This window comes from Saccopteryx leptura, chromosome 1 (assembly GCF_036850995.1).
Source record: "Saccopteryx leptura isolate mSacLep1 chromosome 1, mSacLep1_pri_phased_curated, whole genome shotgun sequence".
Taxonomy (NCBI): Eukaryota; Metazoa; Chordata; class Mammalia; order Chiroptera; family Emballonuridae; genus Saccopteryx; species Saccopteryx leptura.
Window position 1 is genome coordinate 79,220,785 of NC_089503.1, and position 20,003 is coordinate 79,240,787.

At 42.0% G+C, this 20,003-nt stretch overlaps 1 protein-coding gene and 1 pseudogene across 3 annotated transcripts in view; both read left to right on the forward strand.

The window, feature by feature from the left end:
- CEP295 (centrosomal protein 295) overlaps positions 1-20,003 on the forward strand; it is a 66,834-nt gene that overhangs the window by 24,566 nt on the left and 22,265 nt on the right. For all 3 annotated transcript variants that reach the window (XM_066370644.1, XM_066370665.1, XM_066370654.1), the window contains exons 13-18: positions 2,229-2,363; positions 3,393-3,490; positions 3,752-6,953; positions 8,018-8,159; positions 8,318-8,461; positions 15,035-15,187. In XM_066370644.1, coding sequence (XP_066226741.1) covers positions 2,229-2,363; positions 3,393-3,490; positions 3,752-6,953; positions 8,018-8,159; positions 8,318-8,461; positions 15,035-15,187 — 3,874 coding nt within the window. The remainder of the gene's footprint in view (positions 1-2,228; positions 2,364-3,392; positions 3,491-3,751; positions 6,954-8,017; positions 8,160-8,317; positions 8,462-15,034; positions 15,188-20,003) is intronic.
- On the forward strand, positions 16,645-18,962 carry LOC136389698 (non-histone chromosomal protein HMG-17 pseudogene; annotated as a pseudogene).

Here is a 20,003-nt window from a genome sequence, read left to right on the forward strand (position 1 = left end):
CACTGCGCCACCACAGGTCAGGGGACTTTCTTCTTAAAACTCTGCCTGACTAGGAGGTGGCACAGTGGACAGAGCATTAGATTGGGATGCAGAGGACCTAGGTTCGAGACCCTGAGGTCGCTAGCTTGAGCATGAGCTCATCTGGTTTGAGCAAAAGCCCACCAGCTTGGACCCAAGGTCGCTGGCTCCAGCAAGGGGTTACTCAGTCTGCTGAAGGCCCGCGGTCAAGGCACATATGAGAAAGCAATCAATGAACAACTAAGGTGTTGCAACACACAATGAAAAACTAATAATTGATGCTTCTCATCTCTCTCCGTTCCTGTCTGTCTGTCCCTGTCTATCCCTCTCTCTGACTCACTCTCTGTCTCTGTAATAAATAAATAAATATTTTTAAAAAACTCAATTTATCCTACATAGTTTCTGGTACAATGCTCTTTGCATAGTAAGTACTCAATAAATATTTGTTCAGTAAATGAGTACCTGTTATAACGTAGGACACTCAGCTGGGCTTTGTAATCTCAAAAGATTTTTTGAAAAATACTGTAGTATTTCAGAAGAAAAATTTAAATTTAGCCTCCTTAACTATAATTTTGGTCCCCATATACTCTAGCTAAAGGTTTTTTGTTATTTTGTTTTTTATACAAATTTACCTTGAAAGAGTCTGCTTATTACTTAGCCAGTTTATAATTACAGTTTTTATAAAAATACAGCTGATCAGTGCAAATTCTATGATTCAGTATTGCTTCTCAGATAAATGTTTTCTAATCAGTATTCTAAAGCAGTATTTTCCAATAGAACTTTCTGCAGTAATGGAAATGGTCTATATCTATGTCCAGTATGGTCGCTGTTAGCCACATGGGCTGTTAAATACTAGTGTAATTGAGGAACTGAATTTTAAACTTTAATTTGAATTAGTTTACACAGTCACATGTAGCTTGTGACTTTTATATTGATAGTACTGTTCTAGAGGTACCGCAGAACTGTAAACAGGTAGATTCAGTGGTTCCTATGAGTGAGGTAAAGTAAGGAAGACAAAGACAGGGACTCAGCTGTAGCTTGATTAATTATTGCCATTAACTATTGCCTGATTAGAATAGGGAAAGTTTGTTTTTTTTTTCTAAAGTGAGAAGTGGAGAGGCGGAGACAGACTCCCGCATGCACCCCAACCAGGAGCCACCTGGCAAGCCCCCTATGGGGCGATCCTCTGCCCATCTGGAGCGTTGCTCTGTTGCTCTGCAACCGAGCTATTTTAGCACCTGAGGCAAGGCCATGGGGCCATACTCAGCACCCAGGGCCAACTTGCTTCAACCAAGTCATGGCTGCAGGAGAGCAAGAGAGAGATATAGAGAGAGAGAAGAGAGAGGGGGAGGGGTGCAGAAGCATGTGATTGCTTCTCCTATGTTTCCTGACCCAGGAATCTAACCCAGGACATCCACACACCAGGCCGATGCTATACCACTGAGCCAACCGGCCAGGGCTGAAAGTTTCAAATTGAGACATTTTTATTTTGAAAACCAGATTGTTCTTTATTACCTCTAATAGTGTTCTTTATAAAACTTCACATGCATTTATTTCTCTACTTATTCATTAAATATTTATTATGTATTACATATGTGTCAGGGACTCGACTACATTCTGGATTTAGCAAGCAGCCAGACTACTCCCATCCCTGACCTCATGGAACTTAGTCACTGTGACATACGTTTTTATCACTTGAATCTGTGTGTGTATAGGTGTATTAGCACAGTGGCATCCCTGTGCTGTTGTCTGACCATCTGTTTCGTGCCTGACAGAAAAGGTTGTATTGCTGTTTGGCTTCTGGATAACCATATCCCTTAGTGGTTATGCCTAAGAAATCAAAGTGTTTGGGGAAGCCTTGACATTTTATTACGTTGTCATTCCTTACTGTATTATGAAATTAAAGATGTGATCACTGAATTTGGCTGAGCATTGTTTGCTCCTTCTCTGGAATGAGTCTTCAGTGATGATCAAGGTTTCCCTGTACTTCCAGGAAAAAGAAATAAAGTGTTTTTCTTCCCTTTCTGCCTCTTTTTAAATTCTTTCTGTGTCTCACTTCCTCCCTCTGGCAGCGGCAATAACAGACGATCTTCTAGGATAATTGGAACCCTTGGTGATAATACCTGTTTCTTTTCAAAGTCATGCATACTATAAACTTTTCTGTTGTGTGAGTTTGTTGTTAATAGATCAGTAGTTTTTTTGTTACTTAGATAATGGAAATAGAAGAGCAGAAGCAAAAGCAATTGGAATTACTTGAACAGATTGAACAACAGAAGTTAAGATTAGAAACTGATTGCTTCAGGGCTCAGCTGGAAGAAGAAAAAAGGAGAACAAGTCAGACTGGGGTAGGACGCGGGTCAATCTCATCTGTTGGGGGATAAGAAAGTGTAAGCCATCTTAGCATTCAGCAAAGTAAAATGCATTTCTGATTCTTATTTGGTAATTCTTTTAATAATGTTTGTATATATTTTTGTGTAAATAAGTTTATGCTAACCTAATGGCTTTCATCTTGCAGCTTGTCGGGTGCCGGCATGTGTGACCATATTTGTATGAATGGGTGTGTTGAGCTCTTGGACTTGGTTGGCTTAGCACTAAAAGAATGATAGATGACTTTGTCGTTTTTTGTTTTGTTTTTTAAAGGATGCTTACTGAAGCTGTAAACAATGAAACAAGGAAGGGCTTAGGGTAGAAGCAACAAGAGAGCCTAAGCGGGTTGCTTATGAGGCTCTCTAGCCCTTTGAGTAATGAGTTTTTTTTTCATGCTCACTGACCCCCGAGAGTGAGTTTGTTTTCAAAAAATGAAATTTGTTCCCATTACAGTTTTATTAACTAAAACTCATGTTTGTTTGATAACCAATTTATGGAAACAAGAACAAGATACATTTGCCTTTTTTTAATGTTGCCTTACACATTTTTAAAATAAATCAATTGTACTGTGGATGGTCAGGAGGCATGAGGATGTACATGAATGTTTGTACTACCCAGAGGGCAGAAATGTTACAGGAAAGAAATGAGCCAAACCAGGCTGCTGCCGGCTCAGTGGAGAGTCAGAATAAAGGGGGTTTGCAGACAGGTTCGGGGGGTTAGTGCTGGATGAGCTGCCACTACTCATTGCTTCCCTGCTTGCAAGTCTCCTGGGGACCCTTAGAGTCTAAGAGATGCATGCCTGTGAGGGAAGAAGAGAGGGAGGGGAAGGCGAGGTGTGCTCCCGGGAAGGAGCTGATAGCTTTGTTTCTTAATAAGGGAAGTGCCAGTCTTTTTTATGAAAATAATAAAACTGTATGGAAGTTAATTATAGGACTTCAATTTATAGTAAATACTTTAGTACTTGTTTCTAGATTTGCCTTTTAATTAGTGGCTTTGTGTTTTATTAGGGTCACACTGCTGCAGCATCTCACACCGTAAGTACTGATGAAGACAGTCATAGGCAGATGATTCGTATCTATCAGCATCATCTTCTACGGCAAAACAGGTATTAGCTAGGGTACAATTCATGCATTACAGTGTGTGGCTACATCTTCAGGATTTATTATTTATATCAAGATCTAATTGAGGTTCCCTTAGAATTATGGCATGTAGATTTTTCAGAGAGCAGTGTGAATTGTTTTTCTTTTCCGCCATAATTCTGGCCAGTCCTTGATTGCTGTTGAATTTAATGTGTAGACACTTGAGAATACAGAACAATTTTAATCAAAAAAGAATAATATTTTGTTTTTGTGTTTATTTTTGGTAGGTTACATAGGCAGTCTGTTGAAACAGCCAGGAAACGATTGCTTGAGTATCAGGCTACGTTAAAAGGAAAGTACCAGTCCATGTCAGCTGCATCCTTGGTGTCTGACTCTGTTCTGTCGGCCCCACCCCAGGACTCTGAAAGACCCACTGTCAAATCAGAACATGGGGATCCGGGTCACAGACCCAAGACCTCCAGACTAGAACAAGATTATTTTCAGGTTCCAAGACAAAATCACTTTCCACAAAGACAAGTAGAAACAACAGAAACAGATGGTTTAGCCAAGAAATGTTTGGAATCACAAGAACAGCCTAAGCAATTTTCACAGACTGAACCACAACAGAGAGACTATAAATCATTCCTTAAAGATTCTCATATACTTTCAAGGACTTTATCATGTGACAGGCCTCTGGTATTGCAGCATGCTGGTGAAGTAGCTGAAATGTTAGAGCCTTCCTTTAGCTTTCTGCCTGGTACAGGTGAATCGGGAAAAATCCAGGAACCCTTTCCAACCATGAGAAAAAGTGCAGTTTCTATAAGCCATTCTGTAATCAGCCAAGTGCAGGATAAGTCTTTGCCATCCTCAGAGAACATCACAGTCCATCAAGGTAATGTGAAGGCTCTCCAAGAGCAGTTAGCTCTACAGAAGGAAGTTCTTCGGTCCAGACAGGAAGCTCAGGAACAGTTGCTTTTGCGCAAACAGAAAGAATTGGAAGGACAAACCGGCATTTCTGTGTTTCTTCCATTGGCACCTCGGGGTTCGCTTGCCAAAGCGGAGTCAGGGAGAATCCAGGAACCTTCTCCAACCAAGAATGATACTGCAGTTTCCTCAGGCCATCCTGCGGCCCCACTACTTCAGGGTGGGAATTTGAGTCTTTCACAGCCTAGCTTACCACAGCAAGGTAATTTTAAATTTCACTGGGAACAGTTAAATCGTGAGAAGGATAGCCTTCAGGCCAGGCGGGAAGCCCAGGAGGTATTGCGTGTACATAAACAGGGTGAGCTGGATGGAGGAGTGTGGTCTAAACAGACTGAGCCACCTTCTCTCCCATCTCAGGTAGCTCCGCATACATTTACTTCATTAATTTCTGCTGGTACTCAATCTGGAAAAATCCAGGAGCAGTGTTCATCTAAGGGTGAGGAGGGACTTCTCTTGAGCCGATCTGTAATCCCAGTATCTCAGGGTGGCTCTTTGAGTTTCCTGCAGCAGTTCCTGCCTTTGCATGATAGTTTGAAGCTGCTCCAAGAGCAGCTGACCGCACAGAGGGACGCTCTTCAGGCTCGGCACAAAGCCCAGGTAGAACTGATTTTACATGGACGGAGGGACTTGGAGGGCAGTGAGCCTGCACAGAGGAGTTCTTCCTTCCCACCAGTGGGTGCTCGCTGTTCAGTTGCTTTGCCAACTGCTAAAACAGAGCCTAGAAGAACTCAGAGCCTTTATTTGTCTGAGGAGAATGCTATTCCCTCAAGTCCTGCAGCAGTCCCAAGATTTCAGGATGAGTCTCTCAGTTGTCCACCGCCTAGCATGCCCCAGCAAGAAAATTTGACAGCACTCCAAGAACAGTCACACATACCGAGGATAAAACTTGGTACTGAACAAGAAACTCGGGAATTTGTACACAAACAAAGTGAATTAGAAAAGGGAGTTTCTTTTGAACATGCTGGCATCTCTTTATCCCTTTCCCAGGTTGCTGAAGATGAAAGATCCCAGGAATTTATGACAAGTGACAGTGCAGATCCCTTAAGCCATTCTAAGAGCCCAAGATTTCAGGAAAGATTTCTGAGATTTTCACAAGGTAATTTGGAGGAACAACAAGAATGGCTTGCCCCAATAGAGGCCCCTCGATTTAGCCAGACAACTAAAGGAAATACATCTTCTGAACAAACTAGTTCCTCCTCTTTCATGCCTCAGTTACAACAGCTTTCCTTTACCTCATTACCTTTGGAATCTGGTACAACCCAAGAGCCTCTTTCAACAGAGAGTGATGGTAAAATTTCTTCAAGCCATCTTCAGATCCCACAATTGCAGGATAGGCTTTTGAGAATATCACAACTTATCCAGCCTCAACAAGATAATTTGAAGGCACTTCAAGAACAGTTAGCTACACAAAGGGCAGCCGTCTTTCAGTCTAGACGGGAAGCCCAGGAAGAACTACATAAACAGAGAGAGTGGAGGGAAGAAATACCTCTTGAGCAGATTGGCACCTCTCCCTTCTTACCCCTAAGTGTACAACATTCATTTGCTTCATTAACTCTTCCTGAATGTGATAAATTCCAAGAACCTTGTCCAACTAAGAGTGATGATACAGCCTCCTCAAGTCATTCAGAGACACCAAGAATGCCTGATAGTCTTTCAGGTTTATCACAGCCTGTTTTTCAAGTTATATTGCCTACACAAAATAAATTTGAGGAAAAGTTATCTTCTGAGCATTTTATTCAACCTCACCATCATGATTTGATGGTACTTCAGCAGCAATTAGATATACAAAGAAAAGCCATTCGGTTTAGACAGGAATTCCAAGAAGAATTGCTTTTGCAGAGACTAAGTGAATTGGAGAAAAGGGTATCATCTGAGCAGGTTGGCTCGTCATCCTTACCCGAGAGAGCACTGCCTGTTGACTCGGAAAGAAGCCACAAGTCTTTTCCAACCAGAAGTAACAATACTATTCCCTCAGGTCATCCTGAGATCTCCAGATTGCAGGATAGTTTATTGCAGCCTATTGTGCCGCAGCAAGGTCATCTGACAGCACAGTTGGACTTGCAAAGGGAAGTGCAGTCTGATGAGAAGGCCCAGGAAGAACTGCTTGTAAACAAGAGTAATAACTTGATTGAAAGTGAATCTTCTGAGCACGCTATTCCCTCTTTGTTTCTACCCAAGAAAAGAGAGCATTCATTTATTCCACTACCTTTTGCTGCAGTTAAATATGAAGATGTTTGTGAATTGGGTTCATCCAAGAATGAACATGCAGTTTCTTCAAGTGATTCTGTGACCCCAAAATTTCAAGATAGACTTTTGAGTTTTTCACAGCCTGTCTTAGCTCAGCAGGATAACTTTGTACTTCAGAAGCAGTTGGAACTGCAGAAAGAAATTCTCCATTATAGCCGGAAAGCCCAAGAGGAGCTGCTTCTCCAGAGTCAAACAGTGTTGCAACAGCAGATACAAAAACATCAAGAGACTTTGAAGGATTTCTTTAAAGATGGTCAGGTATGTATCATATTAAACTTGAATGTCTAAGAATTAAACAGTGTAGTTAACCCGACTCACACAAGCTAAATGTTTTAATCTTAAGGCCTAAATAAGTTCTTATTTATTGAGAATAAGTGATATGACCTTAACTGCTTTAATTTTCTACCTTAAACAATGTGGAAGTTAAAACAGAAAAACTACTTCAGATGGTGTTCATGAGGTTAGTAGTTATTTGAAGCCCAACTGATTTCAGCCAAATGCAAATGTTTAAAATATGACCAAACGCAAACACTTAAAAATGTAGATTGTCATTTAAAGTTTGTTATAAAGGATTTTGAACTCACCATAAAATTACATTGTAAAATAACCAGTTAGCAGATTTTCTCATACAAATAGCAGACCTTGTGCTTTCTGTATAACACTTTGACATTTGTGTGTGAATCAAAATCAATACCCTCTTTTCCTCAAGTAACAGTATTAAAGCCTGTTTTAAATGGGCATGATTGATGTTAGGCTGATGGACAGCTGTACCCCTGCTGCTTGCTGCTGAATTATTGAGAAGACTCTGGCACGGTCACTCAGACAATCATAGTTTCTCCATATGGGAGATAAGAATATAATCTATTGTAAATATGAATGTGTCCATTTTACTTTGAAATGCCATTACCTAAAGTTATGATTTTGCCTAGGTGGAACTCTAATTTGATGTTCAGAAGAAGCTTGAGTTGAGTTCATGAAAACTTGAGTTCTAGGGATTTGCTTGTTGTTTGAAGGAAAAGTAATGAGAAAAGAAAGTGTGTATGGCAGGATACTTGGGTAAAGTCTCTTTTGAATTGTACAATGGACACCAAGTTTTTAGGTCGGAAGCTGTGAGTGGTTTTACTTTCCAGTGGAAATAAATCATCCTTTCACCGTTAGGAGCATTTCTCATTTTTTATCTGTGGATAAGGTTGTAATAGTATGATTGATGAAACTATTTATTTGGTTGAGGTTCTAATTTAAGAGGGGGATATAAATCTAATGAATGCTTCACATGATCCCTTATCCTGTGTCATCCCACCCTCATCTGTCTACTGTTTCAGACAAGTGAGCCCACTTTTGAAAATGATTTAAAACCCCAGATGCTCAGAGAGTGGTTTCCTCATCTCCAAGACCAAGCAAAAGTTGATCATAACACTAGTCCTTCAGATGTGAGGATAGATGATAATCAGCTGCTTTCAGAAGGTAGTAGTACCAAACAATGTGGTAAGACAGTTGGATTTTATTGTAATTTTTCTGCTGATTATTCTTTGCTTTCACTTTCTGCAACTTGCTGGTTAAAGAGAATTTTGTAGAATGTTCATAGATTTTTATTCTGCCTAACTTTGTCATTGACTTGATAGGTGAGCATCTGAGCAGAGAGCTGGGAGGGAGAGCCTCAAAGCCACCTGTAGCGAAAGTTAAATGTGGATTGGACTTGAACCAACACGAACTTAGTGCTATTCAAGAGGTAGACTCACCAGGAAGTGGCAGGCCTTCTATACTAGGTAAACAAATGGTTTGATAAAATACAGGTTTTTTTAATAGTTGGCCAGTTTTCTACATTTATTTTTTAGGATATAACTCAGTTTTTTCTCTTTTCCCTTGTTGCTTTTCTACTTCAGTACCTTCATTGTTCTTTTCCTGTATCTTTTATAGGATAAGTAGTACTAAGCTTAAAATCCTGGCTTTAAGGACAATTTAAGTGTATTTCTTCACTGTATTTCTTCCTAGATCAAAATGTCTAGAAAAACTCCTCCCTAAGATGCTTAGTAAATAGCCCCATTTAAATTTCACAATTCTTTTTATATTTCCACACTCACCAAATAGTTTTCTTGATCAAATTTATTAAAGTAAATCCTTTTTTAAGAAAACATTAGCTTTCTCAATAGGAAAGTACATGGAAGTATAATGTTAATATTTTGGTCTTCATCCATAAACTGGTGTGTCTTTGTTTCTGTCTGAAAGAAATAAAGACGGTAGAAAATGAGAGTAATTCTTAAGAATCAGTCCCCTTTCTGTTTTCTTATGCTTATCTTATAGAACTTATAAAGTATGATTTTATTTATTACTCAGCTTTGGAAGATTTTCTTATTTTTCACTGTTTGACAAACTGCCACTTCAGGAATTGATTGATGCTTTCTGTTATTCACAGTGCACATTGGGAAATTCTCACCATTCGTTTCTGTAATTTGCTGAGTCATGTTTCATAAGGTCTTCGTGTCTAAAAGGGCAAGCTTTATACTGTTCTTTCACCTCCACTTCCTCATTCTTCAGCCTTCTTTTAAGTCCCGAGCTTCACCTCCTAGGTCCCTCCTCACCTTGTTCCTCCCTTCAAAGGTTGGCTTAAGTACCACTTGTCTGGTAAACTTTCCCTGAACTGTCAAGAGTCTCTCTCTGATGCTCTCTGGGAGCTTTCATTATAGCCTTTATCACACCGCTTTAAATAATACTTTCAATCAAAGTATTACAGACAAAGCGTTTAAAAAGGCAAATAGGTATTGCCAAAACAAATGGTTTGATAAAATACTGGTGGTTTGATACAAAAGGTTATAACAGGAAACAGCATTTCTTCCTGCCCTCCACACACCTCTTAATCTACTCACCAGGGGCAATCACTTGACAAGTCTTTTAAGTGGTTTTTGAATTTACCTCTGTAGTTGGCAGTGGATTTTAGCAAAAATTAAGCTATGTATGGGTCCTGTTCATAAAAATGAGACTCAGAGACATGAACAAGAATGTGATGGCAACAGGGGTGGGGGTGGGGGGAGGGGGATGGGGGGAAGAAGGAGAGAGGGGTTGGGGGAGGGGAGGGGCACAAAGAAAACCAGATAGAAGGTGACAGAAGACAATTTAGCTTTAGGGGAGGGGTATACAGCACAATCAAATGTCAAAATAATCTAGAGATGTTTTCTCTCAACATATGTACCCTGATTTATCAGTCACTGCATTAAATTTAATAAATAAATTTTTTATTTTTTTTTTGTTGTTGTTTTTGTTTTGTTTTTTTTCATTTTTCTGAAGCTGGAAACGGGGAGAGACAGTCAGACAGACTCCCGCATGCGCCCGACCGGGATCCACCTGGCACGCCCACCATGGGGCGACGCTCTGCCCACCAGGGGGCGATGCTCTGCCCATCCTGGGCGTCGCCATATTGCGACCAGAGCCACTCTAGCGCCTGGGGCAGAGGCCACAGAGCCATCCCCAGTGCCCGGGCCATCTTTGCTCCAATGGAGCCTTGGCTGCGGGAGGGGAAGAGAGAGACAGAGAGGAAAGTGCGGCGGAGGGGTGGAGAAGCAAATGGGCACTTCTCCTGTGTGCCCTGGCCGGGAATCGAACCCGGGTCCTCCGCACGCTAGGCCGACGCTCTACCGCTGAGCCAACCGGCCAGGGCAATAAATAAATTTTTTAAAAAATTAAGCTAAATTATCATCATGCTCATGTACAGTTTTTTATTGCTAAGACAGTTAGTATACTATGATTATATTTCTTTCTTGTTAAACGTTACCTACAATAGATTGTGTCTTTTTTTTTTCATTTGCTTAAAGCTTCCATTGAATGTCTGTCTTCCCACACTAATACTTCTATTAAATACCTCTGTATATTTTAAGGTCACACCATTTTCCGTTTGTGGAACACCTTTTAGTTGAAAGTTGTGTTGTAAAGTAGTGTACCTTAATTCCACGTGTTATGTACAGACACCAAGGCAGGATACAGAAGAATTTTTAAGAGGAGATTTATTAATAAGCTGGCTGCATATGACTTACACGGGGTCTGAGGCTAGTTATATACACTTGACCACATACAGGTTGGGGGAGAAGGAGGGGGAGCATGACATAATCATTAACAAGCTTGTAACATTTATCTATAGGATCTGTAAAAAACATTCTTACATATTAAAACTTACAAGGTAACACAATAGTGATGTTGTTTTACATATCAAAGACATTCCCAAATCTTTTAGTGTCTACCTCCCATTCCTTTGTCTAGAGCAGGGGTAGTCAACCTTTTTATACCTACCGTCCACTTTTGTATCTCTGTTAGTAAAATTTTCTAACTGCCCACTGGTTCCACAGTAATGGTGGTTTATAAAGTAGGGAAGTAACTTTACTTTATAAAATTTATAAAGCAGAGTTACAGCAAGTTAGAGCATATAATAATAATTACTTACCAAGTACTTTATGTCAGATTTTTGCTAAGTTTGTCAGAATAAATCTTTATAAAACAACTTACTATAGTTAAATCTATCTTTTTATTTATACTTTGGTTGCTCCGCTACCGCCCACCAAGCTGGAACGCCCACTAGTGGGCGGTAAGGACCAGGTTGACTATCATTGGTCTAGAGGTACATACATCAATCAAGATTTCAGGATGGGAGGGGGCTTACATGATGTCAGAGGATAAGTGTTTGTAAATTGCCCGTTAAGGAGAAACAAAGGGGAGAGGAAAGGGCTATTTAAATCATTCCCCCCCCTGCACCTGTCTAGCTGTTTACCTTCTTCCTCACAGGTGAGGGGAAGACAGGGGGTTCAAGCCTCCTTCCTCTTTTCATTCAAAACCTAGTAAGAAAACCTCTCTATTTACAATATAATAGCCCTTCCTAAGCATGAATGCAATCTGGCCATCTTGAGCTGGTGTAAATCACACACAAGTATAAAAATCATATTTACAAAATCTCTCTGGCCTGACCAGGCGGTGGCGCAGTGGATAGAGCGTCAGACTGGGATGCAGAGGACCCAGGTTCGAGACCCAGAGGTCGCCAGCTTGAGCATGGGCTCATCTGGTTTGAGCAAAAAGCCCACCAGCTTGAACCCAAGGTTGCTGGCTCCAGCAAGGGGTTACTCGGTCTGCTGAAGGCCCACGGTCAAGGCACATATGAGAAAGCAATCAATGAACAGCTAAGGTGTTGCATCGCTCAATGAAAACTAATGATTGATGCTTCTCAACTCTCTCCGTTCCTGTCTGTTCCTGTCTGTCCCTCTCTCTGACTCACTCTCTGTCTCTGTAAAAAATAAAAAAAAATCTCTCTGAATGCTTAGCCTAAATCATAAAATGCCTTTTAAGCCTCTTAGTAAAAGGGGTTTCTGATCTCAGTACATAGTACATCCTTGTAAGCCAGGAAACTCCCACATTCCTCTCCCTCCATTCTCCACAGAAAGGAGGGGACAAGAAACCTGACTCTTCCTTCTAAAATATTAATATTTTTTCAATTCTTTGGTACCTTACCACAGTTGGATGACCTATTAGGCATTTTTAACAAGAGTACTATTGCCTCCAAAAGAGATAAAAATTGGTTCTTGGAGAGGTGAAAAAGTCTTACTCTTTTTATATACCAAAGCACAGATGTACATAGAAAGATATTCAGTGTGTGTGTGTGTGTGTGTGTATAGTTATTACAGATTCATGGAGTTAGGCAATTTTAGGCAATTTTTTTTTTTTTTTTTTCATTTTTCTGAAGCTGGAAACAGGGAGAGACAGTCAGACAGACTCCCGCATGCGCCCGACCGGGATCCACCCGGCACGCCCACCATGGGGCGACGCTCTGCCCACCAGGGGGCGATGCTCTGCCCATCCTGGGCGTCGCCATGTTGCGACCAGAGCCACTCTAGCGCCTGGGGCAGAGGCCACAGAGCCATCCCCAGCGCCCGGGCCATCTTTGCTCCAATGGAGCCTTGGCTGCGGGAGGGGAAGAGAGAGACAGAGAGGAAAGCGCGGCGGCGGGGTGGAGAAGCAAATGGGCGCTTCTCCTGTGTGCCCTGGCCGGGAATCGAACCCAGGTCCTCCGCACGCTAGGCCGACGCTCTACCGCTGAGCCAACCGGCCAGGGCAAGTTAGGCAATTTTTAAAGAGCAAAAAAAGGCCCCTCAGGTGGGCAAGGATGATAGTGTCACGGGGAAGCACTGATCTGTGTGTTGTCTTTTAGTTTTCTCTTTCGTCGTTCATTTCTTTTCCTTTTGACTTTACTTTCTGAGAGAATTTCCTCAACTTTTTCTTCTAACTTTTTTTTTTTTTTACAGAGACAGAGAGAGAGAGAGAGAGAGAGAAGGATAGATAGGGACAGACAGACAGGAACGGAGAGAGATGAGAAGCATCAATCATCAGTTTTTCGTTGTGACGCCTTAGTTCATTGATTGCTTTCTCATATGTGCCTAGACTGTGGGCCTTCAGCAGACGGAGTAACCCCTTGCTCAAGCCAACAACCTTGGGTCCAAGCTAGTGAACTTTTGCTCAAACCAGATGAGCCTGCGCTCAAGCTGGCGACCTTGGGGTCTCGAACCTGGGTCCTCCGCATCCCAGTCTGATGCTCTATCCACTGCGCCACCGCCTGGTCAGGCCCTTCTAACTTTTCTTATAAAGTTTTGTTTTGACTATCAAATCGTAATTTCTAAAAGCTTGCTCTTTTTCCTGATATTTTTTCTTTTTCATAGCATTCTGCTATTTTCATGAATGCAAAATTTTATCTACTAAGTATATTTATGTTTTCTTTGTGTGGGTTCCTATATTTTCTGTGTGACTGAGTTCTTTTGTTTCTTTTGTTGTTTCTGTCTGATATTTTAGAGGCTTTCTCTAATAGCTTGCATATTGCAGTTTGCAGTGAGACTAAAGGGCTTATTGGATATTCTGTAGGTGGAGGCCTTATGTATTGCTGAACTTCAGTGGAAAAGGTGGCTTTTCATTGGGGACCCTCAAATTAGTTTCTGTAGTTCTTTTTCCTAAGTCAGTTTATAGTTTAGTTTTTTCAAAAAATAAAGAGCCTTCAAGCCTGATAGAGCCTGTCTGCTGCTCTGCAGCCAGACCTGGGTGGGGCACCTGGGGTGAGAGGGCAGACTTTTCTCTTAATACCCCTGATTTTTTTAATGGCATTCTATCTCTTCCATCCACTCTTGCACCTTCCAGTGCCTTGATCGCCCTGAATTCAGAATGTATAATATTAGATTCAATTTCTCCAGAGAATAAACGTGTAGTCTTTTCTGGGGATGATTTTTAGGGGAAAGGGGCCCTTGGGTGGGAGGGATCTGTTCCAAGTGCATAGTTTTAAACATTCTTCCTGTTTTAGTTCTCTGACAAACATCTTCCTCTAGTAATGTACCTTTAATTCCCAATTTTGTGGGGTTTGCAGTAAATTAGCTTCTATTTTTGGAAATCTTCTACTCCTTTGTTTGCTTGTTTTTATTTTTTTTTTTTTCCGAAGCTGGAAACAGGGAGGCAGTCAGACAGACTTCCGCATGCGCCAGACCGGGATCCACCCAGCATGCCCACCAGGAGGCGATGCTCTGCCTCTCTGGGGCGTCGCTCTGTTGCATCCAGAGCCATTCTAGCGCCTGAGGCAGAGGCCACAGAGCCATCCCCAGCGCCCGGGCCATCTTTGCTCCAATGGAGCCTCGGCTGCAGGAGGGGAAGAGAGAGACAGAGAGGAAGGAGAGGGGGAGGGGTGGAGAAGCAGATGGGCGCTTCTTCTGTTTGCCCCAGCCGGGAATCGAACCCAGGACTCCCGCACGCCAGGCCGACGCTCTACCACTAAGCCAACCGGCCAGGGCTGCTTGTTTTTCTTGTATCAAAGTATAATATTCAGAGAGGTGCATAAATTATAGGTTTTTATTTCAGTGATTATCACTGTAATAACCATCTCCATGTAAATACCACCCTGGTCAAGCGCTGGGATGTTAGAGAACGCCATAAAGCCTCCCTCTGTACCCTCTCAGTTACTGTGTACTCTTCTCTCCAGGGTAAGCCCCTGTCTTGATTTCTTATACCACAGATTAGCTGTGGCTATTTTTGAACATTGCGTTATGAATGTATATTCTATCTTACAGTATTATTAATGATTAGTAAAGTCTCCAGGCATTTCTCCTGTGATTCAGTACTGAAGCATTATTTAATATTATGTAGGTGTATCGTTAAAAACTCAGTAAAATAATTTAAGGGCCTGTGTAAAAGATAAGTAATTACTGTTTTCTTGCAACATAAATCATCTTTAAGAGTTTAGATTTTTTGCCCCATAATCTAAATTGCCATTTTAGTTTTGGCTAGCACCAGAAACTTAAGAGGAAGTCTAACAAGTCATTTTTTTTCTCTACCAGATAAACCAGATTTTCATCAAGACAGAGACCCCCTGAGGGTGTCTATAAGTCGAGAACAAAGTTTCCTTGGGACCCCACTGGACCGTGCTCCATTGGCTCATCCTCAGCTGAATGCCAAGGAGAACGTCTGTGGTGACGACTCTGAGGAAGCAGGTGAGAGATCAAGAGATTGAAAGTGAAATTGCTGTGCACAAGGGTATGTGGACAAAAGATATGTAATGTAGAGTCATTATGGTACACCTATGTTATGCAGTTCTATGTAGTTAAATGATGGGAGGAAAGAATCTGTGGTCATGCATTGAAAATTGTCTGAATGATAGACTCCAAAGTATTGGTACAGGTTTACATTTTTGGACACTTGGTTTCACTCCCCCCCAACTCCACCCCCCCGAAGGGAGAAGCGGTGGCAGGAGGCAGGAAGCAGGCAGACAGACTCCCGCATGCACCCAACTGGGATCCACCCAGCATGCCCACCAGGGGGCGATGCTCCACTGCAACCAGAGCCATTCTAGTGCCTGAGGCGGAGGCCATGGAGCCATCCTCAGCGCCCAGACCAACTTTGCTCCAATGGAGCCTTGGCTGCGGGAGGGGAAGAGAGAGATAGAGAGAAAGGAGAAGGAGGAAGGGTGGAGAAGCAGATGGGCACTTCTCCTGTGTGCCCTGGCTGGGAATTGAACCTGGGACTTCCACAGGCCAGGCTGACACTTTATTGCTGAGCTAACCGGCCAGGGCCTGGGTTTCACCTTCTACTTTATATGTTCAACTGTAGACTTAAAAATAAGAAACATGTATTCTGTACAGAAAAAGTTTAATACAGGAAATGAAGTTTATTAAAAGAATAATTAAATTTGCTTTTCAGTTGTTTCACTAAATAAATGGTAGCAGAGTTATTTGAAGGTACAGGGTTTTTGTTGGCAACATTTACAAATTTTGTGTTAAGCCTATTCATAACAATTCACATTTAATTAAATACTATGAAATTTTATCTTAAAAGATATATATATATATAGCCTTCTGAATAAGCTATTTTGTTTACTTTTAAATATTTGGAAAATAAAGAGGCTTATATTTAAAAAAAAAGCATTAAGTCACTTAATTTTGTCCCCCCAAAACAACCAATGTTGATTTTCTCACTTTTGAATTTATGCATTGTATGTAACAAGCTGTTTTACATGTAGACTATGCTTTTTAACCATACAAAGCATAGTTCTAGTATTGCTTTATCAGTTCTAAAGCACTTTTTAAATAGTTACCTTTTCTAACCATATTTCTTTTTATTTTAGCTCTCACATGTCCTTGAGTGATTATCTTAGTTGCATCTATAGTTTAATAGAGTAAGAGATGAGAGTACTATTCTTTGAGGGTTTACAGGAAAATTGACTTTAAGCATCTTTTTTTTTAATTGAAGATATAACCCAGTGAATTATATGTAATTTTTGACACATCAGATAAAACTTATAACTTTAGTTTTAGCTAAAGGATGCTTATATTTCCTTTTTTATTCTGCTTGGTCATTTCTTCTAGCCAAAGAGTAGTAGGAACACACCTGTAGTTAAACAAAGCTGGGGTTTTGACTTGGTGCAGTAAGGTAGAATGCCACCATAGGGGACATGGGGTGTCTCGATAAGAGGGTATTAGAAGGGACTTGCTGTAAAAGTTGGGCTTCTATTAGGTGATTTTGGTGAGGATTCAAAGAGATGGGGCTTTGTTTATTAGTTGTTTTCAGGGAGAGGGTAATTCTATTTTGGGGTACCTAGAAAAGTCTTATTTAGGAGGCAGGAATAATGGAGTAAAGCTAATTAAAGCTGTAACAGGTCACGAAGCAGCAGTCACCCAGATCAGCCAAGATACGGAGAAGCTTGGTCATTTTTGTGGTCTGGGCTATATTTATGACTTTGTCTATGTTCAGAGATGAGTGTGGGTGGTCTCATTTTTCTCTTGATCCGTCATGGTAAGAGTGGCCTTTTCTGATATTGGTGTTGTGTGAAATAGTTACTGCTTAACAGGAGGACACCAAGGCCTGGCTGAGAGTGCCAGAGCGGTTCCTGGCCCTCCGGCTGCGTTCTGCTTCTCAGAATCATCCCCAGGTTTGTGCTGTTTCTGTCTTAGAGCAGAGGGTCTTACTTTGTTACTTCTCTGTTCCCTCCCTATCACTTCATCCAGGTCCTTATCACCTAACCTCTTTCTTAATGTCCTTTTAGGTGGTGTCACTGACTTCCAGCTCTGTCCCCTTGCTTCTGTAGGGAAGCAGGAAATGATGCTTTGCTCCTAGAGAAAAGCGAGACATGTTGCCTCGCTGCGGGGCATGGGAAGATTACTCTGCTTAAGGCACTGCCTTCCTGGTGTTTTTTTCTCCGAATGAGTCCCTACTCCCAGTGAACTTTTCGAAACCTGTGACAATTATTTCTCTTCTGACTACTTTCAGGGACCTGTTCATTGAATTCTTCAATGTCTTATAGAACATTGACCTTGCTTCTTTCTCCAGTTTTTATTTTTCATTTCTTACCACTACTCAAATGTTACCCTGTTCACTCATCTCTCCTCTGGGGGAAGTCTTCTCGGTATGTTACAGAGAACAGTAAATTGTGAGGTATGAATTTAAAGTCCCCAGATTAACTTCTAATCTCCCAACTGGCTTTTGAAATGAGCTGCCTAAGAAAAAATATAACCTTACTGTAAAATTTTATCATCTCTTTTTCTTAAAATTTCTTTACTTAAAATGCTGGGTTTTTTGTTTTTGTTTTTGTTTTTCTGTATTTTTCTGAAGCCGGAAACGGGGAGAGACAGACAGACTCCCGCATGTGCCCGACCGGGATCCACCCGGCACACCCACCAGGGGCGACGCTCTGCCCCTCCGGGGCGTCGCTCTGTTGCAACCAGAGCCACTCTAGTGCCTGGGGCAGAGGCCGAGAAGCCATCCCCAGCGCCCGGGCCATCTTTGCTCCAGTGGAGCCTCGGCTACGGGAGGGGAAGAGAGAGACATAGAGGAAGGAGAGGGGGGAGGGGTGGAGAAGCAGATGGGCGCTTCTCCTGTGTGCTCTGGCCGGGAATCGAACCCGGGACTTCTGCACGCCAGGCCGATGCTCTACCACTGAGCCAACCGGCCAGGGCCTTAAAATGCTGTTTTTAAAGAACTAGACTAGCCTGACCAGGTGGTGGCACAGTGGATGGAGCACGTCGGACTAGGATGCAGAGGACCCAGGTTCGAGACCTCGAGGTCGCCAGCTTGAGCACGGGCTCATCTGGTTTGAGCAAAGCTCACCAGCTTGGACCCAAGGTCTTGGTCTGCTGAAGGCCTGCGGTCAAGGCACATATGAGAAAGCAATCAATGAACAACTAAGGTGTTGCAGTGTGCAGCGAAAAACTGATGATTGATGCTTCTCATCTCTCTGTTCCTGTCTGTCTGTTCCTACCTATCCCTCTCTCTGACTCTCTCTCTGTCTCTGTAAAAAAATAAAAATAAAAAATAAGAACTAGACTAGGGAGAGAGTAAAAGTGGCATTAAAAATAAATTGTACTAGACCAAGAAAAAGCGAGAACAACCCTCATAGCAACCAAAGCCCACGCGCTACTGCATCCCCGTGCCCCACCAGGATGTCTCGCCACCGTCGCCATCATTGCCCAAGAGAAAGGCTGAAGGGGATGCTAAGGGAGGTAAAGCCAAGGTGAAGGACAAACCACAGAGGGGATCCGCCGGGTTATCAGCTAGGCCTGCTCCTCCAAAGCCAGAGCCCAAACCTAAAATGGCCCCTGCAAAGAAGGGAGAGAAGGTACCCAAAGGGGAAAGCTGATGCTGGCAGGGATGGGGATAACCCTGCACAACATGGAGATGCCAGAACAGACCAGGCACAGAAAGCTGAAGGGGCTGGAGATGCCAAGTGAAGTGTGTGCATTTTTTGATAACTGTATTTCTGGTGACTTTTTTTTTAAGCTATGTTGTTAGCCCACAGAACACTTCATTGTTGTTTTGGGGGGGAAGGACATACAGTACTAATAGAATGTCTCCAAAGCTGGAGTGATGTGGAGAAAAAACACCTTTCCCTTCTGGTTTTGAGAGACTTCCTCTTGGTTCCTGGAAAGAGGGATCCCTTGATATTGACACACATTAGCCACCTTGCACAAACACCTGGTGGTGTAGAAAAATTCATTTGTGTCCTTTTCTTCCTCTCCACTTTAAGCATAGACTTGACTCCCTTAAGCCCAGAGACCTGTTGGGACCTGGTCCCCCTTCCCCCGCAAAATTGGTTACCAGTATGTTGGGGGCAATCTGCACTTTCTAGTGTCACCATTGAGGTGGCATCCCTCAAAAGAGCAGCAGTTTCTTTTTTAGGTTGTGGATCTACAGATTGATAATTCTACCATTTTCATTTTATTTCCTGAAAGTCAGGGTCGGCTTGTGAAAAGTTGTTAAAACAACATGTTTAATGTGAAATGTCAACCCTTTAAACCAGTGGTTCTCAACCTTTCTAATGCCGTGACCCCACAATACAGTTCCTCATGTTGCGGTGACCCCAAACCAAAAAATAATTTTGGTGGCTACCTCATAACTGTAATTTTGCTACAGTTATGATTCGGAATGTAAATACCTGATATGCATTATGTATTTTCCGATGGCTTTAGGCGACCCCGCCAGGGTTGCAACCCACAGGTTGAGAACCGCTGCTCTAAACTTTCCCTGTTCAGAGGATCAGATGAAGTCTTCATTGGGTTTTATAGTGGCTTTCTGATATTGGGTACTCCATTGCAGAAGGGAGTTTGAAAGTTATATACTGTTAATGATTATCTGCCCATGTCCTGCCTAAAATACCATGATTGTTTATGAAAAGTTTCTTTAATAAAGCTGGATACAGTTTCGCTTGGAGAAAAAAAAAATAATAAAAATAATAAAATAAATTGTACTTAGGCCCTGGCCAGTTGGCCTGGCGTATGGAAGTCCTGGGTTTGATTCCTGGTCAGGATACAGAGGAGA